The sequence below is a fragment of the Anabrus simplex genome, chromosome 11 (genome assembly GCF_040414725.1).
Source record: "Anabrus simplex isolate iqAnaSimp1 chromosome 11, ASM4041472v1, whole genome shotgun sequence".
NCBI lineage: Eukaryota > Metazoa > Arthropoda > Insecta > Orthoptera > Tettigoniidae > Anabrus > Anabrus simplex.
Window position 1 is genome coordinate 94,968,431 of NC_090275.1, and position 21,602 is coordinate 94,990,032.

Sequence of the window (21,602 nt, forward strand, 5' to 3'; positions counted from 1 at the left end):
CATACACCCAGCCCCAGCGAAATTAACCAATGATGGTTAAAATTCTCGACCCTGCCGTGAATCGAACCCGGAACCCCTGTGACCAAAGGCCAGCACGCTAACCATTCAGCCATGGAGCCGGGAATAATAATAATAATAATAATAATAATAATAATAATAATAATAATAATAATAATAATAATAATAATAATAATAAAAGTAAATGTCTGCGCTCATCTGATCTGTGAGTTTCACTGGGATTAACCCCTGCCTGCGAGCCGGCGAGCTAAAACTTGTAGGCGTTTCACTGCCAGGTGCAAACTAGGTGAATCCCCTACCTCAAGGGCCACACACAGAACAGGCCATTTCATTAAACGGTCTTCCTTCATAGCATAAATATAAATGCTACTCTCTCAAAGTTTCATTATCTGTCGTCATTCGTCAGCTAAGAGATAAGTATTCTTTCCCCACGCATTACAAATTTATGATACCATGATCTCATAACATCAAATCCATATAACATGTTTTCCTCATGTGAGTGCTAGCTCCTGACAAGAAATACGGAATAGCTCGGAGACAGACTGAAGTACAACTTTTAAAAAAGTAAAATGGATAAAACACTAAATTCCGCTATAATAAGTCTAGAATTCCGCTAAAAAGTCCGCTGTCCGCTAAATGATATATTTCTCCGCCGTCAGTCTTCTAATCCGCCAAATTTAGCGGAAAATCCGCTAAGTTGGCAACACTAAGAACTGATAAGAACTTCAGCCTACTTTTATTCTTTGATCTAGTCACTTTCTCTTAAATGACTTGCAAATAACGTAACAGACATCGTAACAGCAAAAGCAAATAGTAACAGGTTTGCAGCGCTAAAAAAGCGAGGTCAAATATTTCGCAAAGGGCGGCAAAGCAGCAGAAGAGGAGAGAGAGAATAAGGTGAAGACGTCTTTAGCCTGGAATAGTTGAGCTCTGTATGATAGTATAGTGTTTATACAACTTATTGTTCTGATTCATTTATTTATCGTATGGCTTTTAGTGTCCAAAGATACGTTCGGCTAATAAGTTTATTTTAGTGTTCAAGGACATGCTCGACTGGCACGGTGCAGGTGTGTCTATTAGACGCTCATGGACGTGGGATGCTGGCGATAATGAGACAGGGTGAGGGTGAAACCCGGTGTGGACACAGCCTATTCCTGACGAATAACACCAAGGGGTTTGCTCAAGGCTTTAAAGTCCCCATCCGACGGATGAATTGCCGTCAGCAGTATCATATGCCCTCACTGCGGAGAGGCTTTTAGCACGCAATCTAGTGATTAGAAATTGTCTACCACCACCTCTTCTACCCTGCCGGCCAACAATTTGACAGTTTTAATTTTTTCCACCAATTAGACTTGAATCGGGTAACCGCGGTTCTAACCATACACAGGCTTGACGCCTTAACCCTCACGGAGTCGCTTACTCATTTGAAACGTGAAAATCATAAGCATACGAAAATATTGAAATTATTGCTCAATTTCTTCTGCATTTCAGTACAAAACAAATTAATAAATGCATATTTTTGAATTGCAATCAATGTTTCTGTTTTCAGACTGATGAAAAGACTTGTAAGAATACAATAAAGAAACTTAGTCTTTATCACTTCTTGGTAACATTTTTCGCACACATTCCTCATATGTTTCGGACACATCACTCTACAACAGCGGTCACAGTACGGTTTTTTTTTTTCTTTACGTCGCACCGACACATATAGGTCTTATGGCGACGGTGGGATAGGAAAGGCCTAGGAGTTGGAAGGAAGCGGCCTTGGCCTTAATTAATTAAGGTACAGCCCCAGCATTTGCCTGGTGTGAAAATGGGAAACCACGGAAAACCATCTTCAGAGCTACCGACAGGTACGATTTATCATTACATCTTTGTTTCTAGGGCATACTGTACACCGTGATTGTTTCGGAGCTCGTTATCGAACGTTTGTCGTCTTACTGGGGTCATCAGCATCAGTTAGTTTTGCGGCTTTTTCCCGAATGGTCTTCGGTAGTCTTTCGGTATAGACTCTTTTACGCATTGTGGGATTCACTAATTCCTACCCAAGTTCACGCAGGAACATTCGGCGTACAAATTTCTTCTCAGGGTTGTTTGAATAAAATACGATCTGAGCGTTAATTATAGCAATGTCACCGGGCGAGTTGGCCGTGCGCGTAGAGGCGCGCGGCTGTGAGCTTGCATCCGGGAGATAGTAGGTTCGAATCCCACTATCGGCAGCCCTGAAGATGGTTTTCCGTGGTTTCCCATTTTCACACCAGGCAAATGCTGGGGCTGTACCTTAATTAAGGCCACGGCCGCTTCCTTCCAACTCCTAGGCCTTTCCCATCCCATCGTCGCCATAAGACCTAACTGTGTCGGTGCGACGTAAAGCCCCTAGCAAAAAAAAAAAAAAAAAAAAAAAAAAATTATAGCAATGTCAAGAATTCTGAAGAATGCTGTTACTGGCCAGCGTCTGCATTTCCGTGATGTCGAATATGTGCCAGACATTTGATCTACTGTGTCCACTCCTGTTTTAGTCATATTGTACATTATTGCAATTGCAGGTTTGTTTTCATCTCCTGTATAAGTATCAATTTAATCATCAAAATGCACTGATGATAGAAGAACAACGCATTTGTTAGTCTATTCTTCGAGACATAAGTCATGTTTACCTGAAACCAAAATGGGCTACTTTTTACATCTTTGTTCGCACACCTGAACTCCACTGATAACTTCCTCTTATTCTTACGAAGTCCTGCTCCATGGCTAAATGGTTAGCGTGCTGGCCTTTGGTCACAGGGGTCCCGGGTTCGATTTTCAGCAGGGTCGGGAATTGTAACCATAAATGGTTAATTTTTCTGGCACAGAGACTGGGTGTATGTTTCATCTTAATCATTTCATCCTCATCATGACGCGCAGGTCGCCCATGGGTGTCAAATCAAAAGACCTGCATCTGGCGAGCTGAACTAGTCCTCGGACATTCCCGGCACTAAAAGCCATACGCAATTTCATTCTTACGAAGTGTACCAACTAGAGTCAGTTTCTTTTCATGAAGTTCTCTTGCTAGAGGAATGCTGTGAAACCAATTATCAGTTGTTATGTTACGCCCATTCCCTTCAATAGGTCGAAGTAACCTCTTTACAACTTCTGTCGGCGAGTTATTTACTACGTATGGCCCCCTCTAGTTGTTTGCCAACGAAAATTTCCATTGAACGAGTGTACCACATCTTAGCATCGGAGAGTGTCTTAATTTTCAAACCATATTTAGATGGTTTGCTTTGGATGTACACCTGAAAACTACCTCTACCTCTAAAAGGAACAAGTTGCTTGTCAACAGTTGAATATTTGGAAAATGTATAATTATTCTCAGAGTTGGAGAGAAGAAGTTCCAAAATCTCCCTAATTGGGGCTAATTTATCAAGTTCCCTTCTCTGCCGTCAGTCCCTGATGTCATGAAACCGAAGAGCATGCAATAAGAACAGGAATCTGAGTAGACTGATCGTGTATACCTACTCCGAAACCAGTCTGATCCCATAAGTCATTGTGATTTACATGTCCAGAGCGATAAACACCTGCTAGTATCAGAATACTAATCACACACTTTATTTTGGATTCATCAGTATGCTTAGTATCCCGATCTCTTGAATAATTTCCAGCAGTAGCGTCTATGTAAATGTTTGTGCAATTAGGCTAGTAATAGTTCTGATCATTACATCATCCACAAATAGCGAAAAACACTCGAACACTGACTTAGCACTTTTAGCACAGGCATTGATACCAGGGAGATGTAATACTATGTTTTGTTGACACGTCCTAATGTTCCTTGGAGGGGGATCTTTCTTCTACTTGGCCTGTTTATCTTTACCCAAGTAGTGATTTCCTCCTTCACGGTGAACTGAGTCATTATCACTCTGTCCGTCATTATCTTCTTTACTATCGGCCTCTGTATCACTGTCTTGGATAAGTTCCTCACACTAGTCGCTTTCTTCTGGATCTGACTCATCAAAATCTTCCTCGCAACTTTCATCTTCTTCTAAAAGTTCGTTTATTCTAGCCTCCTGTCATTCAGAGCTACACATTTTCACAGAAAATGAGACTTTTACCACTCAAGCGAGAACTGAGTACTGATACTATAATCTATTAGCTTCATGGTTCGTATTGATAGTTCAAGTACAAGTATGAAGGATGAGTTCTCCAGGAGAATTCATCCTTCATACTTGTACTTGTAACTGAGTACTGAGCCAGAAATGTTATGATAGTAGTTGCGCGGGGGTATGACGACACCCCACATGTGAAAAAAGAGTGCTAACACCTGTGACAGCAATTCTAATTATAAGTACTCGCTCACCACTTCATGGTCAAGGTCAGTTAGAGAGGTATAAGAGATTACAGCAAGCTAAATGAACTTGATCGCAAGATTTAGCCTAAAAAATGAACATGGGGTGTAGTCAACACCCCGCGCGACTCTTTGAGCGTTAACTATCACTGCTACTGGGCAGGCTTTGGAGAAGGTGAAACATTACCGGTATCTGATCCTGACATGATTAAGAAGGCGGTTCCGCAAGACAGTATCATTGGATCTTTATTACCTTATACAGGTGGTGGTAATTATTGTTTTAAGAGGAAGTATACCAGTAACAGGGCAACCATCCTCTGTTAACACTAATCAGGGGAAAGGAATGAAAGGGGTCCGACACTTTGAAAAATGAAGGGCCACAAAGGGCGTAAAATTGATAGATTTCCTAGGCCTCGCAAATCTAATACCATCGGGGTCAGAAAAAAGAAGAAGAATTGACCAAGGGAGATCGGATTGGATAGAGGAAAGTAAGGAGCCTAGATAAGTGGATCTGTGCGACATAAAATAAGAAACACCCACTGAACAGCACACTGGCCGACCACAGATGTTTATTGATAGCAATTAGCGACATATGGTTAGAACTGTCCGTGGCAACAAACAAGCCACAATGGTTCAAATCACATCCACTTGCAATGCAGGAGGTACCAGATGCATATCCAACAGGAAAGTGAAGCATTCTTTAATGTCAGTAGGATATGGGAGCGGGAAGACCTACGAGAGTGCATTTGTTAACTTCATGACACTGGGCACAGCATCGCATGTGGGCATGTGACGCGGCCGATTGGATCGTGGAGAACTGGCAATATGTAGATTGATCCAAAGAGTCACTGTTCCAGTTGTTTTGAGCTGATGGTAGGGTCCAGATATGAGTAAGCTCCATGAAGCCCTGGACACTAGTTGTCAACAAAGCACGATACAGGCTGGTGGTAGCTTCACAGGGGCGTAATGTCAGGATATGCAATGCAGATGGGCCCAGGCCTTTAAGGGGCCCCACAGACTCCTCGCAAATAAGTAAAAATAATATGTATCTAGTCCAATGTCACTCTGCACAGAAATGATCAGGGCAGTTTTGTAGAATCAGTCTAGCACGGCAGTTTTGTAGAATCAGTCTACTTTTTTTTTTTTTAATGTAGTTAAGGAATTGCTACTTTGTTGCACCTAGCAGCAGTTCATTGTACTGAGTGTAACACAGTACAGCTGTAAACAGTACTTGCCCTTGCTATCTCTCGCAACACCGTGACACGCTCCTTACAAATTACCTGCACCAAATTATTGAAAAATAATGACAGCAATGAAAATTGACACCAAAATATCATATTTCAGTTAGAAAATGATACTTTGGTGACATGTAGTGCATCTGAGATCATATTATGCACAAATTTTGCTGGACATTTAACTTTTGTCACACATTTATTGTAGAAAAATGTATAATGCCAGGAAGAAGTTGGCAAAGTAGCAGTCAGTTAACTGAGTTTCGAAAGAGCTCTCTATGCACAAAGTTAATAATAAATTAGGCTTATTGGTTGGGAGGTTGATATTTTTCAAACTTTATTTAAATACTTCTTGATTTTTTTTGTTAGTTTGTAATCAAATAAATTATTATAAGCGAGATTTTCATATCAGTTCCAGAGTATTCTGTAGTTACTGAAAAATGAAACCATTTAAAGTTAAGTTCAAACATCTAAGCCAATGGCCATACCACGTTGAATACACCGGTTCTCGTCCGATTACCACAGTTAAGTAACATTGGGCGTTATCAGTACTCGGATGGGTGACCGCTTGGGAACACCACATACCGTTGGGTCAATTCCCTTAGCGGCTGCCTGGCCAAGGCGGTAAAGGCGTGCTTGGTTCACCCGGAAGGATGTGGGTTCGAATCCCCGTTAGGAAGTCGTAAAATATAAGAAACAAGATTTCCACTTCCAGAGGTGCACATGGCCCTGAGGTTCATCCATTCTACACCAAAAATGAGTACCAAGTTAATTCCTGGGGGCAAAGGCAACGGGGCGTAGAGGTAACCTCTCTACCCCATCAAGTGCCGAGGTTACGAATAGTGGAAGCCTTTACCTTCCGCCACTCCAAGAGCCTTCATGGCCTGTACAGAGATGACTTTGCTTTGCTCAAACATCTAAGTGGTGCGTGGTTGGCAGTTCAGCACTCAGCCGTTAAACCACGGAGGCTGTCAAATAAAACCTATTAAATATTATTTTTTAATAAAGATGATGAATAATCCCTTTGTTTATATAACCTGGCAATGTATTACTTCTACTTGCAAATCAAATTTATATTAGTTATACGTTTTTACATTTTATTTGAGCATCCAAATTTTTATTTTGGCAGGTGGGCCTGTATCGCATTTAATACACTCCTGTAGCTCCGTCATGCTGTGGGGTTTGTTCAAGTGACATGAGCTGGATCCACTGATCCACCTGAACATGTCGCTGACTAGTGACTACTATGTTGAACTGTTTGGCGACCACGAGCAGCCCTTCATGGACATCACGGACCCCTACAAAGATCAGATATTCCAGAGAAATAACGCAATGTATCATCGGGCCCAAGTTGTCCAAAACTGGTTCAAGGGGTGCTCCATAGAGTGTCAACAACTGCTGTAGTCATCTGGTTCGCCCGATATGAGGTCCATTCACACCCAAGACCCTGAATCTGAAAGTAGTAGATAGTTCTAGGTAGCTATCCAAATGACATTGGTCAGAATCACTCCACAAGAAGTTACTGTACTCAACTGAGCTAGAAGAGGACTTATATGATCCCATGACTTTTGGTATGGGAGCAGGGAGGCGAGCTGCTGGACTAAAGATTGGTATGTTCCGAACTATCAGTAGAGAGGTGGTGTGGAATGACATTAATAGATGAATAAGATGGAATGGAGTTTCTTAAAGTAGGAAGGATTATAACATGAATATCAAGTTGGAATTCAAGAGGACAGTTTGGGGCAAATACTTGTTTATAAGAAGAGGGATTAGGATTAGGAATAATTTAAGGGTTAGGAATAATTTACCAAGCGAGATTTTTGATACGTCTTTAAATAATTATGAAAAGACTACATAAACAACTGATAGGGAATCTGGCACCTGAGCGACAGCCTTAAATGCAGATCACTGGTGACTGATTCATTAATCATTTTCTTTCAGACCCTCCGATGAGGGTGGGCGACATCTGCCATGTGTAGGCAACTGCGTATTATTGTGGTGAAGGATAGTGTTATGTGTGGTGTGTGAGTTGCAGGGATGTTGGGGACAGCACAAACACCCAGTCCCCAAGCAAAGGGAATTGACCATTTAAGGTTAAAATCTCCGACCCGGCCGGGAATCGAACCCGGGGCCCTCTGAACCGAAGAGCACTGTGCTGACCATTCAGCCAAGGAGCCGGACATTGATTCATTGACTGATTTATGATTGATTCTATTTATAATCCCAAGTAAGTGTTGGCAGTAGAATGCATCCAAAGTATCTCCCACCTATCATGTGTGGCGACTAAAAGGGTGAATCCCAGGGGTTTACAGGAGCCCTTGTAGAGTGTGGTGTTGCTTCCATTTAACTGTCTCAACTTCTTCACTTTCATAATTTCCTTTAAAATTCCTTTGCCGGTCTGAGTGGCTCAGATGGTTGAGGCACTGGCCTTCTGACCTCAACTTGGCCAACTTGGCAGGTTCATTCCTGGCTCAGTCTGGTGGTATTTGAAGGCGCTTAAATACGTCAGCCTCATGTTGGTAGATTTACCTGCACGTAAAAGAACTCCTGCGGTACTAAATTCTGGCTCCTGGGTGTCTCTGAAAACCATAAAAGTAGTTAGTGGGACGTAAAGCAAATAAAATTATTATTATAAAAAATTCCTTTGGTCAACTTGCTTACACTTACAACTCTGATGGTATTAGGTTTGCAAGGCCTAGGGGTCTTTCATTTCAATGCTCTTCATGGCCTGTCCCTTCCTTTTGCCAATACCTTCATTTTGTTTTTCCTCTGATTAGTGTTAAGGGAGGATTGTTGCCTAGTTGTAGTTCCTCTTACAATATTAATCGACACCTCACTACCCCTTGTAGGACCCAGGTTCGATTTATGGCCAGTTTAGGGATTTTTTGCCTGGTTCTCAATGTTGGTTCCCCAGGGGCTCTCAACTTGGGAGCGTGGGTTGGTGGCCATGGGGCCCTCAGCTGAGTCCTGGCATTGCTTCCACTTACTTGTGGCAGGCTCCTCACTGTCATATCCGACCTCCATTGATCAACCCTTGTTCTGTTCTGACCCCGATGGTATTAGAGCACTCGAGGCCTAGGGAGTCTTTCATTTCATGTTCTTCGTGGCCCTTGTCTTTCTTTGGCCGAGACCTTCATTTTCCGAAGTGTGGGATCCCTTCCATTTTTTCTCTGTGATTAGTGTTATATGGAGGATGGTTGCCTAGTTGTATTTGCTCTTAAAACAATAATCACCACCACCACTTCTGAATGCTGGTTCGAGGTTCACTCAGCCTACATGAGAGCAGTTGAGGAGCTATGTGATGGAGAGATAGCAGGTCCAGTTCAAGAAGCCAAATACAAGATAAAAGGTCAAGAGGATTCGTCGCACTGACCTCGCTTCACCTCACAATCTGCAGGCCTTTGGGCTGAGCAGCAGTTGCTTGTTAAACCAAGGCATCCTGGAGCTTGTTTGGTTTGTTAGTTGTTGTATACCTGTCGTGACAGATCAGTCTTTGTAATTACAGCAATAATGTCATCTAACGGGATTGAGAGATGGCTGAAGAGAAAAAGCATATCTCAACTAACAACAATAGTAAGTCAGTTTAATGTTATTGTTAGCAACCCTGTTTGAAGAAATGCTGATGGTTAGGGCCACCCGAGGATGTGCTCAGGGAGGAGTTCTTTCACCTCTGCTGTGGAACTTCGTGGTGAACAAAATCATAGCTATGCTCAACGAACAGGGTTTTTATACACAAGGATACGCAGATGACCTAGTGATTGTGGTACAAGGTAAGGTAATGAGTGTTATCCAGGACTTCATGCAAAGATCACTTAACTTTGTGGAGAACTGGTGTCGAGAAGAACAACTATCAGTCAACCTGAACAAGATAACTCTGGTCCCTTTTACAAGGAGAAAATTAGAGGGAAAGAGATCATTGAAGCTATTTGGACAAGACATATATATGGAAGAACAGGCACTGCACCTAGGTGTAGTGTTAAATAAAAATCTAACCTGGAATCCACATATAGAAAGAACTTGCTGTATGCATGTAAAAGAGCCGTCGGGAAGACATGGGGCCTAAGACCATCAATGGTAATGTGGATATACACAATGATCATTAGACCGTTGATGGCCTATGCTGCAATCATCTGGTGGCAGAAAGTAAGTCAAAGAAAAGTCAGCGGTAGATTGGATAGCCTACAGAGAATGGCATGCATAGCCATAACTGGGGCTATGAGAACTTCGCCAACAGAAGCTTTGAATACTTTACTAGACCTCCAATCACTATGCAATTTCATGAAAGGACAGGCTAGAATGAGTTCATATAGATTGGCACAATCAGAGTGTTGGAATGCACAAAGACCCAATCTAGGACACTGTAAAATTAACAGAGTAATAACAGAGGAAGTTCTACACATGTCTTCTGATCATATGATACCAAAGTATAACTTTGAAAAACCATTTGAGACCCAGATAATAAAAAAAATAAGCCTGGGATATCAACAAATGAAATACTGAAAAAGAAGATATAGTGTGATGGACTGATGGCTCAAAGACTGTGGATGGCACAGGAGGAGGGATCAATGGGGGAAGACCTGAGAGATCAATCCAGATGAGCCTGAGCAACCATACTACAGTCTTTCAAGCTGAAGTGATAGCTATCACAACATGTTTTGAAAAAAATCTGAAAATGAACTATATGAATTAGAACATTTTCATTTTTACGGACAGCCAAGCAGCCATTAAGGCACTAGAAGCAGTCCAGATAATATCCAGAATAGTCTGGTATTGCTATTCACTTCTCCTGAAGCTCTCAAAGTACAACATTGTCAAAATAATATGGGTACCAGGGTATGCAGATATAGAAGCAAATGAAAAGGTAGATAAACTGGCCAGAAAAGGGGCAGAAATGTATTTTGTAGGCTGAGAACCTGTATGCAGGATCCACGGACAAGCCCGACACTACATAGGAAAATGGGAACAAAAGAAACAAATAGAGAACTGGAAAAATACTCCAGGATGCAGGCTTGCAAAGGAACTGATAAAAGGACCAAACAAGAAGCATGGTAAAGAACTGTTGAAACTCAGCAGAGAAAATATAAGATGGGTAGTAGGACTGTTGACAGGACACTGCCATCTGAAAAAACACCTACATAGAATTGGAGTAATAAGAGACAACATATGTAGGAAATGCAATGAAGCAGAGGAATCAGCTGAACACATACTTTTCGAATGTGAGGCACTGGGTAGAATCAGAAACTCCACCCTAGGACTACCAGATGAAGAGAGAGAAAAATCCAAGAAGACCCAATAAGAACAACCTGCAGCTTTGTGAAGGGAGCAGGTGGGAATGAAGGAAAAACATGGTAGCAAAAGATCTTAGAGTTCGACGCTAATTAGGAACTAATGCCTTAAGTTTTCTTCTCATCTTCCTGATCAAAATTTGCTTACAACCACATGGTTTTCTACCTCCAGTGGGTGGGGGTGGTAGAATACACCCACAGTATCCCCTGCCTCGTTTCACCTCACAATCTGCAGGCCTTTGGGCTGAGCAGCAGTCGCTTGTCAAACCAAGGCATCCTGGAGCTTGTTTGTATAGTTGTATAGCTGCCGTTGACGGGTCAGTCTTTGTGACTAAAAGGGGAACCAGAGTCTCTCAATCTGGGAGGGAGCTGAGTCTGGTTTTACTTCCACTTACTCGTGTCAGACTCCTCACCTTCATCTATTCTATCTGAGCTACCACAAGTGGTAAGAATAGTGGAAAGAATACCAGAGAGGAGAATGAGATGAAATGTAGAAGGAGAGTTACAGGATGAACAGTATGTCTTTAGAAGTAGATCTACAGTGGACCCAATCTTCAGCCTGAGGCAATTAATGGAAAAGAGTTGGGAATACAGGAAGGATCTGGTCATGGCATTCATCTTTTTCTTGTTCTTATTCTTCTTCTTCTTTAGCGTTTGTCCCACCTGGTGGCAGGGTCCGCTGTGTGGATTCATTGTCTCCATTTAATTCTGTCTCAAATCATATCTGGTTGTAGTCTTACAGTTTTCAGGTCGTTGTGCACTGTATCAGTCCATCGCTGTCTTGGTCGTCTCTTGGGCCTCTTTCCAGTGACTTCCAATGTATACGCTGACTTTGCCAATATATTGTCTTTTGCACACAACACATGTCCAAACCAGCGCAGGCAGTTTTCCTGCATTTTCTTCTGGATCGGTGCAACGCCAAAACGTTTCCTAACATCGTCGTTTGAAATATGATCCAGTCTAGTGATTCCAGCTGTCCACGTAAGCATCTTCATCTCCATGATGCTTAGACAACGTTCTACCTCCTTTGTAGCTGGCCAACACTCAGTGCCGTAGAGAGCAACAGGATGGATAACATGACATTCATAGATCTGATAAAGGCACGTGATAGTGTTCCCAGGGAGAATGTGTCGGAAACTGTTGTCAAAGAGAGACTGGTTACACCAACTGTAGAAATGGTGCAAGCAACTGTGACAGCAGCATATAGACTCTGTCTGGAAAGACAGAATGGGTTAGAAATGAAACTGGATTAAGACAGGGGAGTGTGCTGTTGCCTTTTAATTTTTTTATTTCTAATGGTTATAGACTAAATTGTAAAGGAGACAAAGGAAGCGTGTGAGAATAAGGAGATGAAATTATTACTATTTGCAGATGATGTTGTGGTCTGGGGAACAAACAGAAAGGAAGTGCCAGATCAACCTGTTGCACTGAATGAGAAAATTGAAAAGTATGGTATGAAAATCGGCACAGAGAAAAGTAAGTGATATACAGTGATTTCAAGACGAAAAAGACAAGGGAAAGACACAGTGAAAATTGGTGGTCAAAGCCTTGAAATTGTTGACAGTTTCAATACCTAGGGAGTGAATTAATGCAGAATACAAAGTTAGACATGGAGATTAGTGAGAGGGTGCAACAGGACAGTGCATTCTACCAAGAATAAGAAACCTTGTCTGGAATAAGAAAGTACCAAGGAAGTGTAAAGAGATAATGAACAAAATATATCATGTACCCATATTGACTTATGTGGACAGTGACAAGTAAGGAGGAGAGTAAAATTCAAACCAATGAAATGAAATACCTAAGAAGTATGATGTGAAAGACAAGGAAAGACAGATTGAGAAACAAAGATGTGTGAAAGGAGGTCAGAATGGAAAGTTTAAATGAAAGAATTGATAGAAGCAGAAAAAAGATGGCTTTGACATGTAAAGAGGATGGAGGATGGAAGTAAAATTAACTTCAGAAGATCATCTGAGATTGTATTTTCAAACACGCAAGTCGAAGACCCATGACCGTGCCATGCTCTGTCATTCAAAGAGCCAAACCAGTATTAAACAGCAGAGTATCAGGAAAGTGCTGGAAACCCAGGTGGAAGATTTTCAATTATTGTAATTCTCTGTGAACCCAGAGGAGTGCGTGGTAGGTACAGAAATGTGTCAATGTAAAGGAAATGAGGAAATACACAAGAATCTCAATGACAAAAGATAACATGTATTTAAAAGACAACAGGCAGTAACAAAATCAATAGCATTGAAATCAAAAGAACAACATTTATCAAAGAAAGAAATTGATGCTTATAAAGGAGGTTACACAACTGATCAAATCAGCTACAGAGAATTACAACTGAATAAAATGCAAGCATGTTAATTAAAGCATTTCCTACCAGCGGAGATGCACATAAAAAAGAATTACCTAAAAACAACAAGTAGGGAACAGGGAGAGGGCAAGTGCGGGGAAGGAGGTCGATCCTGCATCAGTATTTATTGAATTAAAGCAAAAGAGAAGCAATGGAACACAGTTCAATGTTTAGGATTTGGTATAGTAATATAGAAAACAAGTCCTTGTCCACATGTTTTTATACTATGTCTTCCACAGATATAATTTTTAAATGATTGAAGATTTTCTCACTATAGAAGAATGAACGTATTATTAGATAAAGAAAGGAAAAAGAGTTCTTGTTAAAGCCTGAAGGGCAAAACAGGAGATAAGCTCCCAATGTTCAATACTTCAAATAAACATAACAATTGGCTCACTCAGCATCACAAAATGGGAGACAAGCTCCCAATGTTCAATACTTCAAATAAACATAACACTTGGCTCACTCAGCATCACACGATGCACAATTCCAGTAGGTCGGAATTACAAAGAACATGCTCAAGACACGCACGTCTGCCGAAGGCCCTCCACACCAGACCACTATCAAAGCTGGACTGACTTGAGAGGGAAACAATTGGCATATTTATGGGAGGACAGATGGAATGTCCTCGAACAGTTGAAGCATGGAGCAGCTTCAAGAAAGTTGATGACGTCACTAGTGACCTGTCAGAGAAGCTGGGAAGATGGCGGTTGCACAAGAGTGTTGAGCAGGGAAAGAATTTTTTTCTTGCGATTTTAGGGAGCACGTTACAAGGAGGAAAGAATATCAAAACAGATGATTAAGTTAAGTTTGAGGGAAAGAGAGTGAGAAGGAGACCTGGAACAAGGTGGATCAATTCAGTAAAGAGTAGTACAAGGAGAAGAAACCTGGACTGGGACAAAATGATGGAAGAGGAGTAACAGAAGGAGAGAGGAAGGTGGAGAAGTGTTATAAATGCCCCAACTCGGCAGGAGCTGGATAAGGGGAAAGGATGATGATAATTATTTCCACTTACTTCTGTCAGACTCCTCACCTCCATCATTCCTATGAGCACTCACTTGGTCAACTCTTGTTCTCTTCCAACTCTGATGGTATTAGGTTCATGGGGCATAAGGAGTCTTCCATTTTCATGCCCTTTATGGCCCTTGTCTTTGTTTTGCCGATACTTTCAGTCCCTGAATGGTCAGCCCTCTTCCCTTTTTTTCCTTAGATCAGTGTTAACAGAGGATGGTTCCATTTGTAGCATACTTCCTCTCAAAACAGTGATCTCCATGCACATTTCTACAGAGTTAATGAAGAGATCCAGTGATTGCTGAGAGGGGAATCACAACATTCTAGGCCTTGTTACTGCACTGTTTCCAGTGTTCCTATCTAAAAGTATGGAGTTCTTTATCTTTTCTTTCTAGCACTTGGTGATAAGAAATGGGATAATTTTTAAAGAATATTATCTCTATTTACTTATCAGTAAGAAAATGATAACACTAGGCTAGCTAACACTATCACATCATCTGGGGAATCACTATGATGTGGTAAGAAGTTGATTTGTGTTAATGTGCAAGTACTTTTCATTATTCCAAACATTAAGTTTCCAGAGAGAAACCATAATTTAATTTCATTGATTGAAAATGTTTTTATTAGCTTGGATATGTTTGAATGTTCCTATTCTCCTTCATTTCTCATGTTTTGATGTTCGTTCGTGTACTTAGTTGTTGTACTTCCGTTTGTTATATATCTGTGGCTTGGTGCAGGAAGTACCTGTGTCAAAATATGTTAATTTTGGGGAAATGACAACTGGAATTAAACAGTGTAACTCCCTTTGTGTTTTCTAACAATCTGTGAGAATTACAATAGATAGACATAAGGTTTCCACCTAATCAGTATGTGACTATATATATATGCCTTTGCTGGCGGGACCACAATGCACTATGTCTTCTGTTATAGGCTAGAGCAATTTCGTTACTTTCACTGCCCTGACTCGGTCTTATCCTTGGCTTTGACAATATGAAAGTGACTGAGGTATGAGCGATGCTAGTAATGCCATTCCTTATGCAGCCAGTCCATGCTATGAATGGTGTGAAAATTGTTGGTCATAGGGTCAGTTGATGCATGCATTTAAGTGGGCTTTGCAGACTGATATGTAATAGCAACTTCTGGCTCAGTGAGGAAAGCAATGGGAATCTATCTCACTCGTCATTTCCCTAGTACTCCTCTTCAGTGATGCCTAGGCCATCTATGACAGCTGATGGCAGAGCTTTTTAAGTATCCAACCAACCTCAGGGCTGAAGACTGAACATACATACGTGTATATATATATCACATTGTGGGACTAGTTTCAATCATACAATGATCATCTTCAGCAACTTACAACTAAAAACTTGTCAAAGCATTAGACTGTATGTATACATAAAACAATGACAAAACTTATAAATCATATTGAAAATTGGTTGATGTGCTCATGAGTTGTGTTGTGATGTTTGATGTGTCTTAAAAAGTAATATTTTTGTTGGTGACATCACTATAGGTATGTTGTTTGTCCAACCCTTGTCCCGTTTCCCTACGGGGTCGGGTATGAGGTGAGATGAATTTGTCGTGGCGGTTTTTTATGACCGGATGCCCTTCCTGACGTCAACCTCATCAGAGGAGTTAATGAGAGATGAAATGAATGACGTGATATATGATAGTAGGGAGAGGGTGAAACCCGGTGCCGGCACATAGCCTACTCCTGTCGAATAGCACCAAGGGGTCTGCTCAACGCTTAACGTCCCCATCCGACGGACGAATCACCATCAACAGCGTCATATGCCCTCACTCCATATGAGCACTGCGGAGAGGTTTGGAATTTAATCCAGGCTTTTGGCACGCAATCTAGTGATTAGAAATTGTATACCACCACCTCCCCTACCCTGCCGGCCAACATTCTGATGGTGAAAATTTTTTCGACCAACGGGACTCGAACCGGCTAACCTCGGTGTTAGACCGTTTTAGACTTCAGCGCCTTAACGATCATGGCCACCAGGCGGGCTTGACATCACTATAGGTATAAATTATTAAAATTAAAATTACTTCTAATGACATTCACATTGGATAAAATAGTAGATTGATGAATGTCAAATTCATCCTTTCATTAGTTGAGTCTGTGGAAGTGCATCTATCAGAATTCCAGCATTCCCACAATCATGAATTTCCACATTAGTACTGCCAGTTGAAACTCAATAATTGGGTAGTAAGGTGATGCTGAGGAGAAATTGGCAGTTTTTCCCCTTACTTTTGCTGTTTACTTCAAAGGATTTACCTCTTCCTTTTTCCTTCTGATCAGTATTAATATAGGATGGTTGCCAGGTTGTACTTTCTCGTAAAACAGTAACCACCACCAGCACAGGCACCCACTTCAGGAGCGGGGTTGGGGTGCTGCCTACAAGGACATCATCAGGCAAGCAACAGCCACACAAAATCATCAAGAGTCAGTTCATTTCTTGCCATCTGGTTTCAGTTTCAAACCATTTTGTTTTATATGACCTACTTGTGTCTTGACATAGTTGCAGCATTTTACAGTATAATCAGAACTATGTTTCTACATTTTTTTGCCTGTTTTTGTTCTAGGTAACTGCTAACATCTGGCAGATAATCTCATTACACAATGGGAAGCAGCTCTTCGGTTAGTAGACATTGATATCAATTTTTAAACTCTTAAATGATGAAATGCCTTCTTCTCTTAATAGTGGCAAAGCTCTTTCTTTTATCTTTGGAGAGAGGGAAATCAAGTCTTTTAAAGTTTCAGATTTTCTTATCAGCCTGAAATGCCAAAAACAGGTTGTTTTTTTCAAACTGCAGGTGCTATAACTAATATTAAAGTAAATCTTAATTTACATTTTCAAAAATTGATGCCTGCCTGGCATTCAGTTGATATAGATGTTGATTCCCGTAGGTAACCTGAAATATTTGTCCCAAATGAATAAATTTATGATACCAATATATTTGGTCCATTATTGGACAAAGTCTCTCATAGTGCATTGGCACTGCCGATGGCTCCAAGTAGCCTATGCAGTGGCCTCCATGGTATGCACTAGCCATGTGTCTTGGTAGGTTGCTATTTCCCAACTGTTGAGCCCAACTTAGCACACTGGGACGAAATACTGGCAACCAGGAATGAGTTAGCCGGAAAATTTATAATGTCTAATAATGGACCAACTATATTGGTATTATAAATTTACTCATTTGAGACAAATATTTCAGATTGCCTATGGAAATCGACATCTATATCATTAAATTCAATTACCGAAACTTTTAAATCTTGTGCCATATTCATTTTATTAATTTGCAATAACCCCGGTTTTATTTCTCCTGCATGAACCTCTGAATGCTTCTCTTTATGAGCCAGCATTCTTAACTTTTCTTTGTCTTTCCACCAACATCATATCTTGCACTCGGAAACATCAAACTTTTGGCAGTCTCCTTTATTAGTGATCTGCCTAGTGTAAACCCCGCAATTTTAAATTTTTATCATAACCTTTCTCTCTTTTATTTAACTGAAGTGACAAATAAGATGCACTCTCCTTTTCACATGATCCACCATGACTGGAATAGTGTTAAAAACTGAACACATTAACATTTTTTTTTTTTTTTTTTTTTTTTGCTAGTTGCTTTACGTCGCACCGACACAGATAGGTCTTATGGCGACCAAGGGGTAGGGAAGGGCTAGGAATGGGAAGGAAGCAGCCGTGGCCTTAATTAAGGTACAGCCCCAGCATTTGCCTGGTGTGAAAATGGGAAACCACGGAAAACCATTTTCAGGGCTGCCGACAGTGGGGTTTGAACCTACTATCTCCTGAATACTGGATACTGGCCGCACTTAAGCGACTGCAGCTATCGAGCTCGGTCACATTAACATAAAGACGCCACCCAGGTAATGGTAGATCATATGCCACAAACTGGAAAATTTCGTCTAAGCTAGAGACATTTCAGTTTATTCATGACCTCGAGCTCAGCTGCGATGCATGTGGTGTTTTCTGCCCTACAAGCCAGTACAGTAGGGGATTGACACAAAATTGAGTCTTTAAATGTCAGGCCACACACATAAGATGACTACAGTTTATTTTAGTACACTTCAACGTCGTCTTACATTTGGGCAGTGGCGGTGGGCCCTTAGGGGCACAGGGGCACGTGCCCTGTCAAGTTTTAGCACTCAGAATTTCAGGAAATAATTTATAATTTAGTTGGGCTACAGCCGAACAACAGAATTATTTCTACACATATTATCACGACAAAATGTTATATTCTTAACTGGATTACGGATTTTGGTGGGTATTTAAAACAACCATGTCTTTAAGCACGAAGAGAGGATACCTTTTGTACTCGTATTTAAAGAGACAAGCTGTTGCTGTCAGTGCGACAATAATGACTGCAGGAGTCTTGCGAAGCGAGTGGCAGGCGAAATGTGCAGCTCTGGGCACTAGACCGTCTTGTGCCCAAACGACGCGCCTGCGCATTAGAACACAGTATTTGAAGATGGTGAAAGTCCATGACAGCTGTGGGCTTGTGTGGGTGAGCGGGCGACGGGGAGTACTTCTGGTTGGGCACTCAGATCCTTGAGGCCTTCTGCAGCGCATGCGCATAGAGCAAATAACAGATCACAAGAAATATCCGCGCTTTACAAACATCAGTGTAGTCAATTCACCAATTCTGTAACTACAGTAAATCCAATAATATTTTAGTCTTGTTTATTTAAAAATGTGTTCATATCGCTCATGCAGGGATTTAGTTGCTTTCAGATGTTTTCATTATTAAAATAAGTTATCTTAAATGAGGTTACCGTGTTTCTAATAGGCCATTTAGCAGCTGCCAACCTTATTCGGGTATCAAGTTTTGGAGAATTTTGTACTCTCTTTCCGGAAAAAATTCCGCGTCAACCGTAAACAAGTACCCGAAAGTGAACAAAGCCAGGCTCAGGACCGAACTTGAAGTGTTATATTCCAGGGTAGACGTGCGTGCGGCAGATGGTGCTGCGGCGCTTTTGCAACTTTTCCTGCGCAACAATATGCAAGACACTTTCAATGAATGCGTTAGGTTACTGAGCATCATTGTTACAAACCCGATGTCGACAGTGGAAAGTAAAAAGTTTTTCTCTACTCTAAATCGAATAAAGACCTTCTTGAGGAATACGATGAGCCAAGACAGACTAACGGCCCTGGAGATGCTTTCAATTGAAAGTAAAATAGTAGCCTACGTTCGATTCCCGACTTCAACCAGCGAGTTATCGAAATATTTGCTCAAGCAAAGGATCGAAGAATAGACTTCATCTAAAAATGAGAAGGTTAGTATATTCATTATTACTTGACTTGTAGGGGAACAGGTTATAAACGAAATGTGGATCAACTTATCCCCTGCCATTTAGCTCAGTGAAATAACACTTGACCGGAAATGGAGAGGTCACGGGTTCGTTTCCTTTGACCCCACCTTTCACTGTCTTTTTCCTTGGTGTTAATATCTAACTGGCACCAACTGTAAACGGAATAAGCTGATTTACAAGTCAGTTGTTAGTGTATTTATTCACATGCGCATTATTGTTATATTTTGCAACCGATACCTTAAATATCTACTTGACTGTCCATATTATTTTATAAGTTGTGCCCCGCCGGATAATTTGGCCACGGGCCGCCACTGCATTTGGGCCAACACATAGTTTACAGTGGTAGAATGGGTAGCTATATTTCTAGAAAATAGAACTCAGAGAATGAGATAGGTGAAGCTTCATCTGACCCTGTAATAATTAAGAGGGGAATTCTTCAAGACAAATATAATTTCTATAGCCAATTTTTCTTTACCTTTACTGTTTAAGTGCATACCATGGTTAGTGAATAAGAGAAACAAACGTTGTTGTTGTCGTTGATGGTGATGTTGTTGTTCAGGTAAATGTTTACATAACACAAGTTGTTCATTTTTGTTTTCAAGGTACCCTCTGCTCTTGATGATTTTTACTATGTCAAGAAAGAATTTGCTAACCAAGAATACTACCACAAGTACAGAATTAAGGATGGATTTGCTTTGATTGAACAACTAGGTGCATTCATGAACCAAGTGGAAACTCTTCAGATCAAATGCTCTCAGGTGAGTCATTATTTCAATCAATTATTATTCCACCAAAGCTGTAATATCTATCACTGGTGGATCTCAGGGGCTGTCAAATTGAGAGCATGGGTTGCTGACCAGAGGTCATCCAGTAAAATCTGTCACTACTTCCATTTACTTTTATCTTTTCTATCTGACCTTCCTTGGTCAGCTCTTGTTCTCTTCCATTGCTGGCAGTGTTAATCTTGCAAGACCTAGGAAGTCTTTAAATTTCACAGCTCCCCCTTTCTTTAGCCGATACTTTCATTCTGCTAAGAATCAAAACTTCTTCAATTTTCTCTTCTTATTTTCTTTTTTATTTGTGTTTCCAGTCTTCTGGGTCGGGTTGTGAATCAAGGACCTCCACTGTTTTCTATCTCTTCACCACTCCCTTCCTTCCTCCAATATTTCTTCTACTTTTACTCCTCACTTCTCTACACTCTTCTTCACCATATCCGTCTACCACTTTCTGGGCCTTTCCCATTGTCTTCCTCCTATTATTTTCTGCATAAATACTCACTCTGAAACTCTATCCTCATCCATTCTCATCATGTGTCCATACTATTTCAGCTTACTGGTCTCTGTCTTGTCTTGCAGTTTAGGGAATCCAATGCTCTCTCTGACTTCTATGTTTCTGATTTTATCCCTTCATGTCTTCCCAATTATTCCTCTAATTTGATCTCAGCTGCTTGGATTCTGCTTTCATCACATTTTTTTTTTGTTGTCCATGTGCCTGCCGTGTGTATCAGAATTGGTGTGTAATACACTGAGCACATATTATTCTTGCATTTCTCTGGGACGTCCTGGTTCCACACTATAACTCCCACACACATTGGTAAAACCCATTGGCTTGTTGGATTCTTTATCCTATTTCTTCATTTGTTTTTTGTTTGCTTTACGTTGCACCGACACAGATAGGTCTTATGGCAACAATGGGATAGGAAAAGCCTAGGAGTGGGAAGCAAGTGGCCATGGCCTTAATTAAGGTACAGCTCCAGCATTTGCCTGGTGTGAAAATGGGAAACCATGGAAAACCATCTTCAGGGCTGCCAGCAGTGGGGGTTCGAACCCACTAGCTCCCAGATGAATTTCCTAATTTATTTTCCCATCTTCTGCAAGTATGCTCCTCAAATATTTAAAGCAAAGCTTTTCACAGCTTCTAATTGTCTTCTGTTGACTTCAGTATTACCTCTTCCTTCTCTATTACCTCTCCTTATCTACTGTCTTAAGCCTCATTCACAATGCAAAGGTAACGTAACGTAAACTTAAAATTAACGTTAACTCAGAAGTTA

The 21,602-nt window shown here is 41.0% G+C and overlaps 1 protein-coding gene and 1 pseudogene across 7 annotated transcripts in view; both read left to right on the top strand.

The window, feature by feature from the left end:
* The first annotated feature begins 782 nt into the window (after window positions 1-782).
* The window catches only part of LOC136883440 (uncharacterized), a 76,833-nt gene continuing 56,013 nt past the window's right edge, over window positions 783-21,602 (top strand). The window contains exons 1-4 of one of the 7 annotated variants that reach the window (XM_068229698.1): window positions 14,775-15,727; window positions 16,244-16,636; window positions 16,807-16,861; window positions 20,155-20,310. In XM_068229698.1, coding sequence (XP_068085799.1) covers window positions 16,844-16,861; window positions 20,155-20,310 — 174 coding nt within the window. In that variant the 5' untranslated portion in view covers window positions 14,775-15,727; window positions 16,244-16,636; window positions 16,807-16,843. The other 6 variants (XM_067155724.2, XM_068229699.1, XM_067155726.2 and 3 more) reach the window with 6 other exon arrangements.
* Window positions 6,043-6,161, top strand: LOC136883617 (5S ribosomal RNA; annotated as a pseudogene).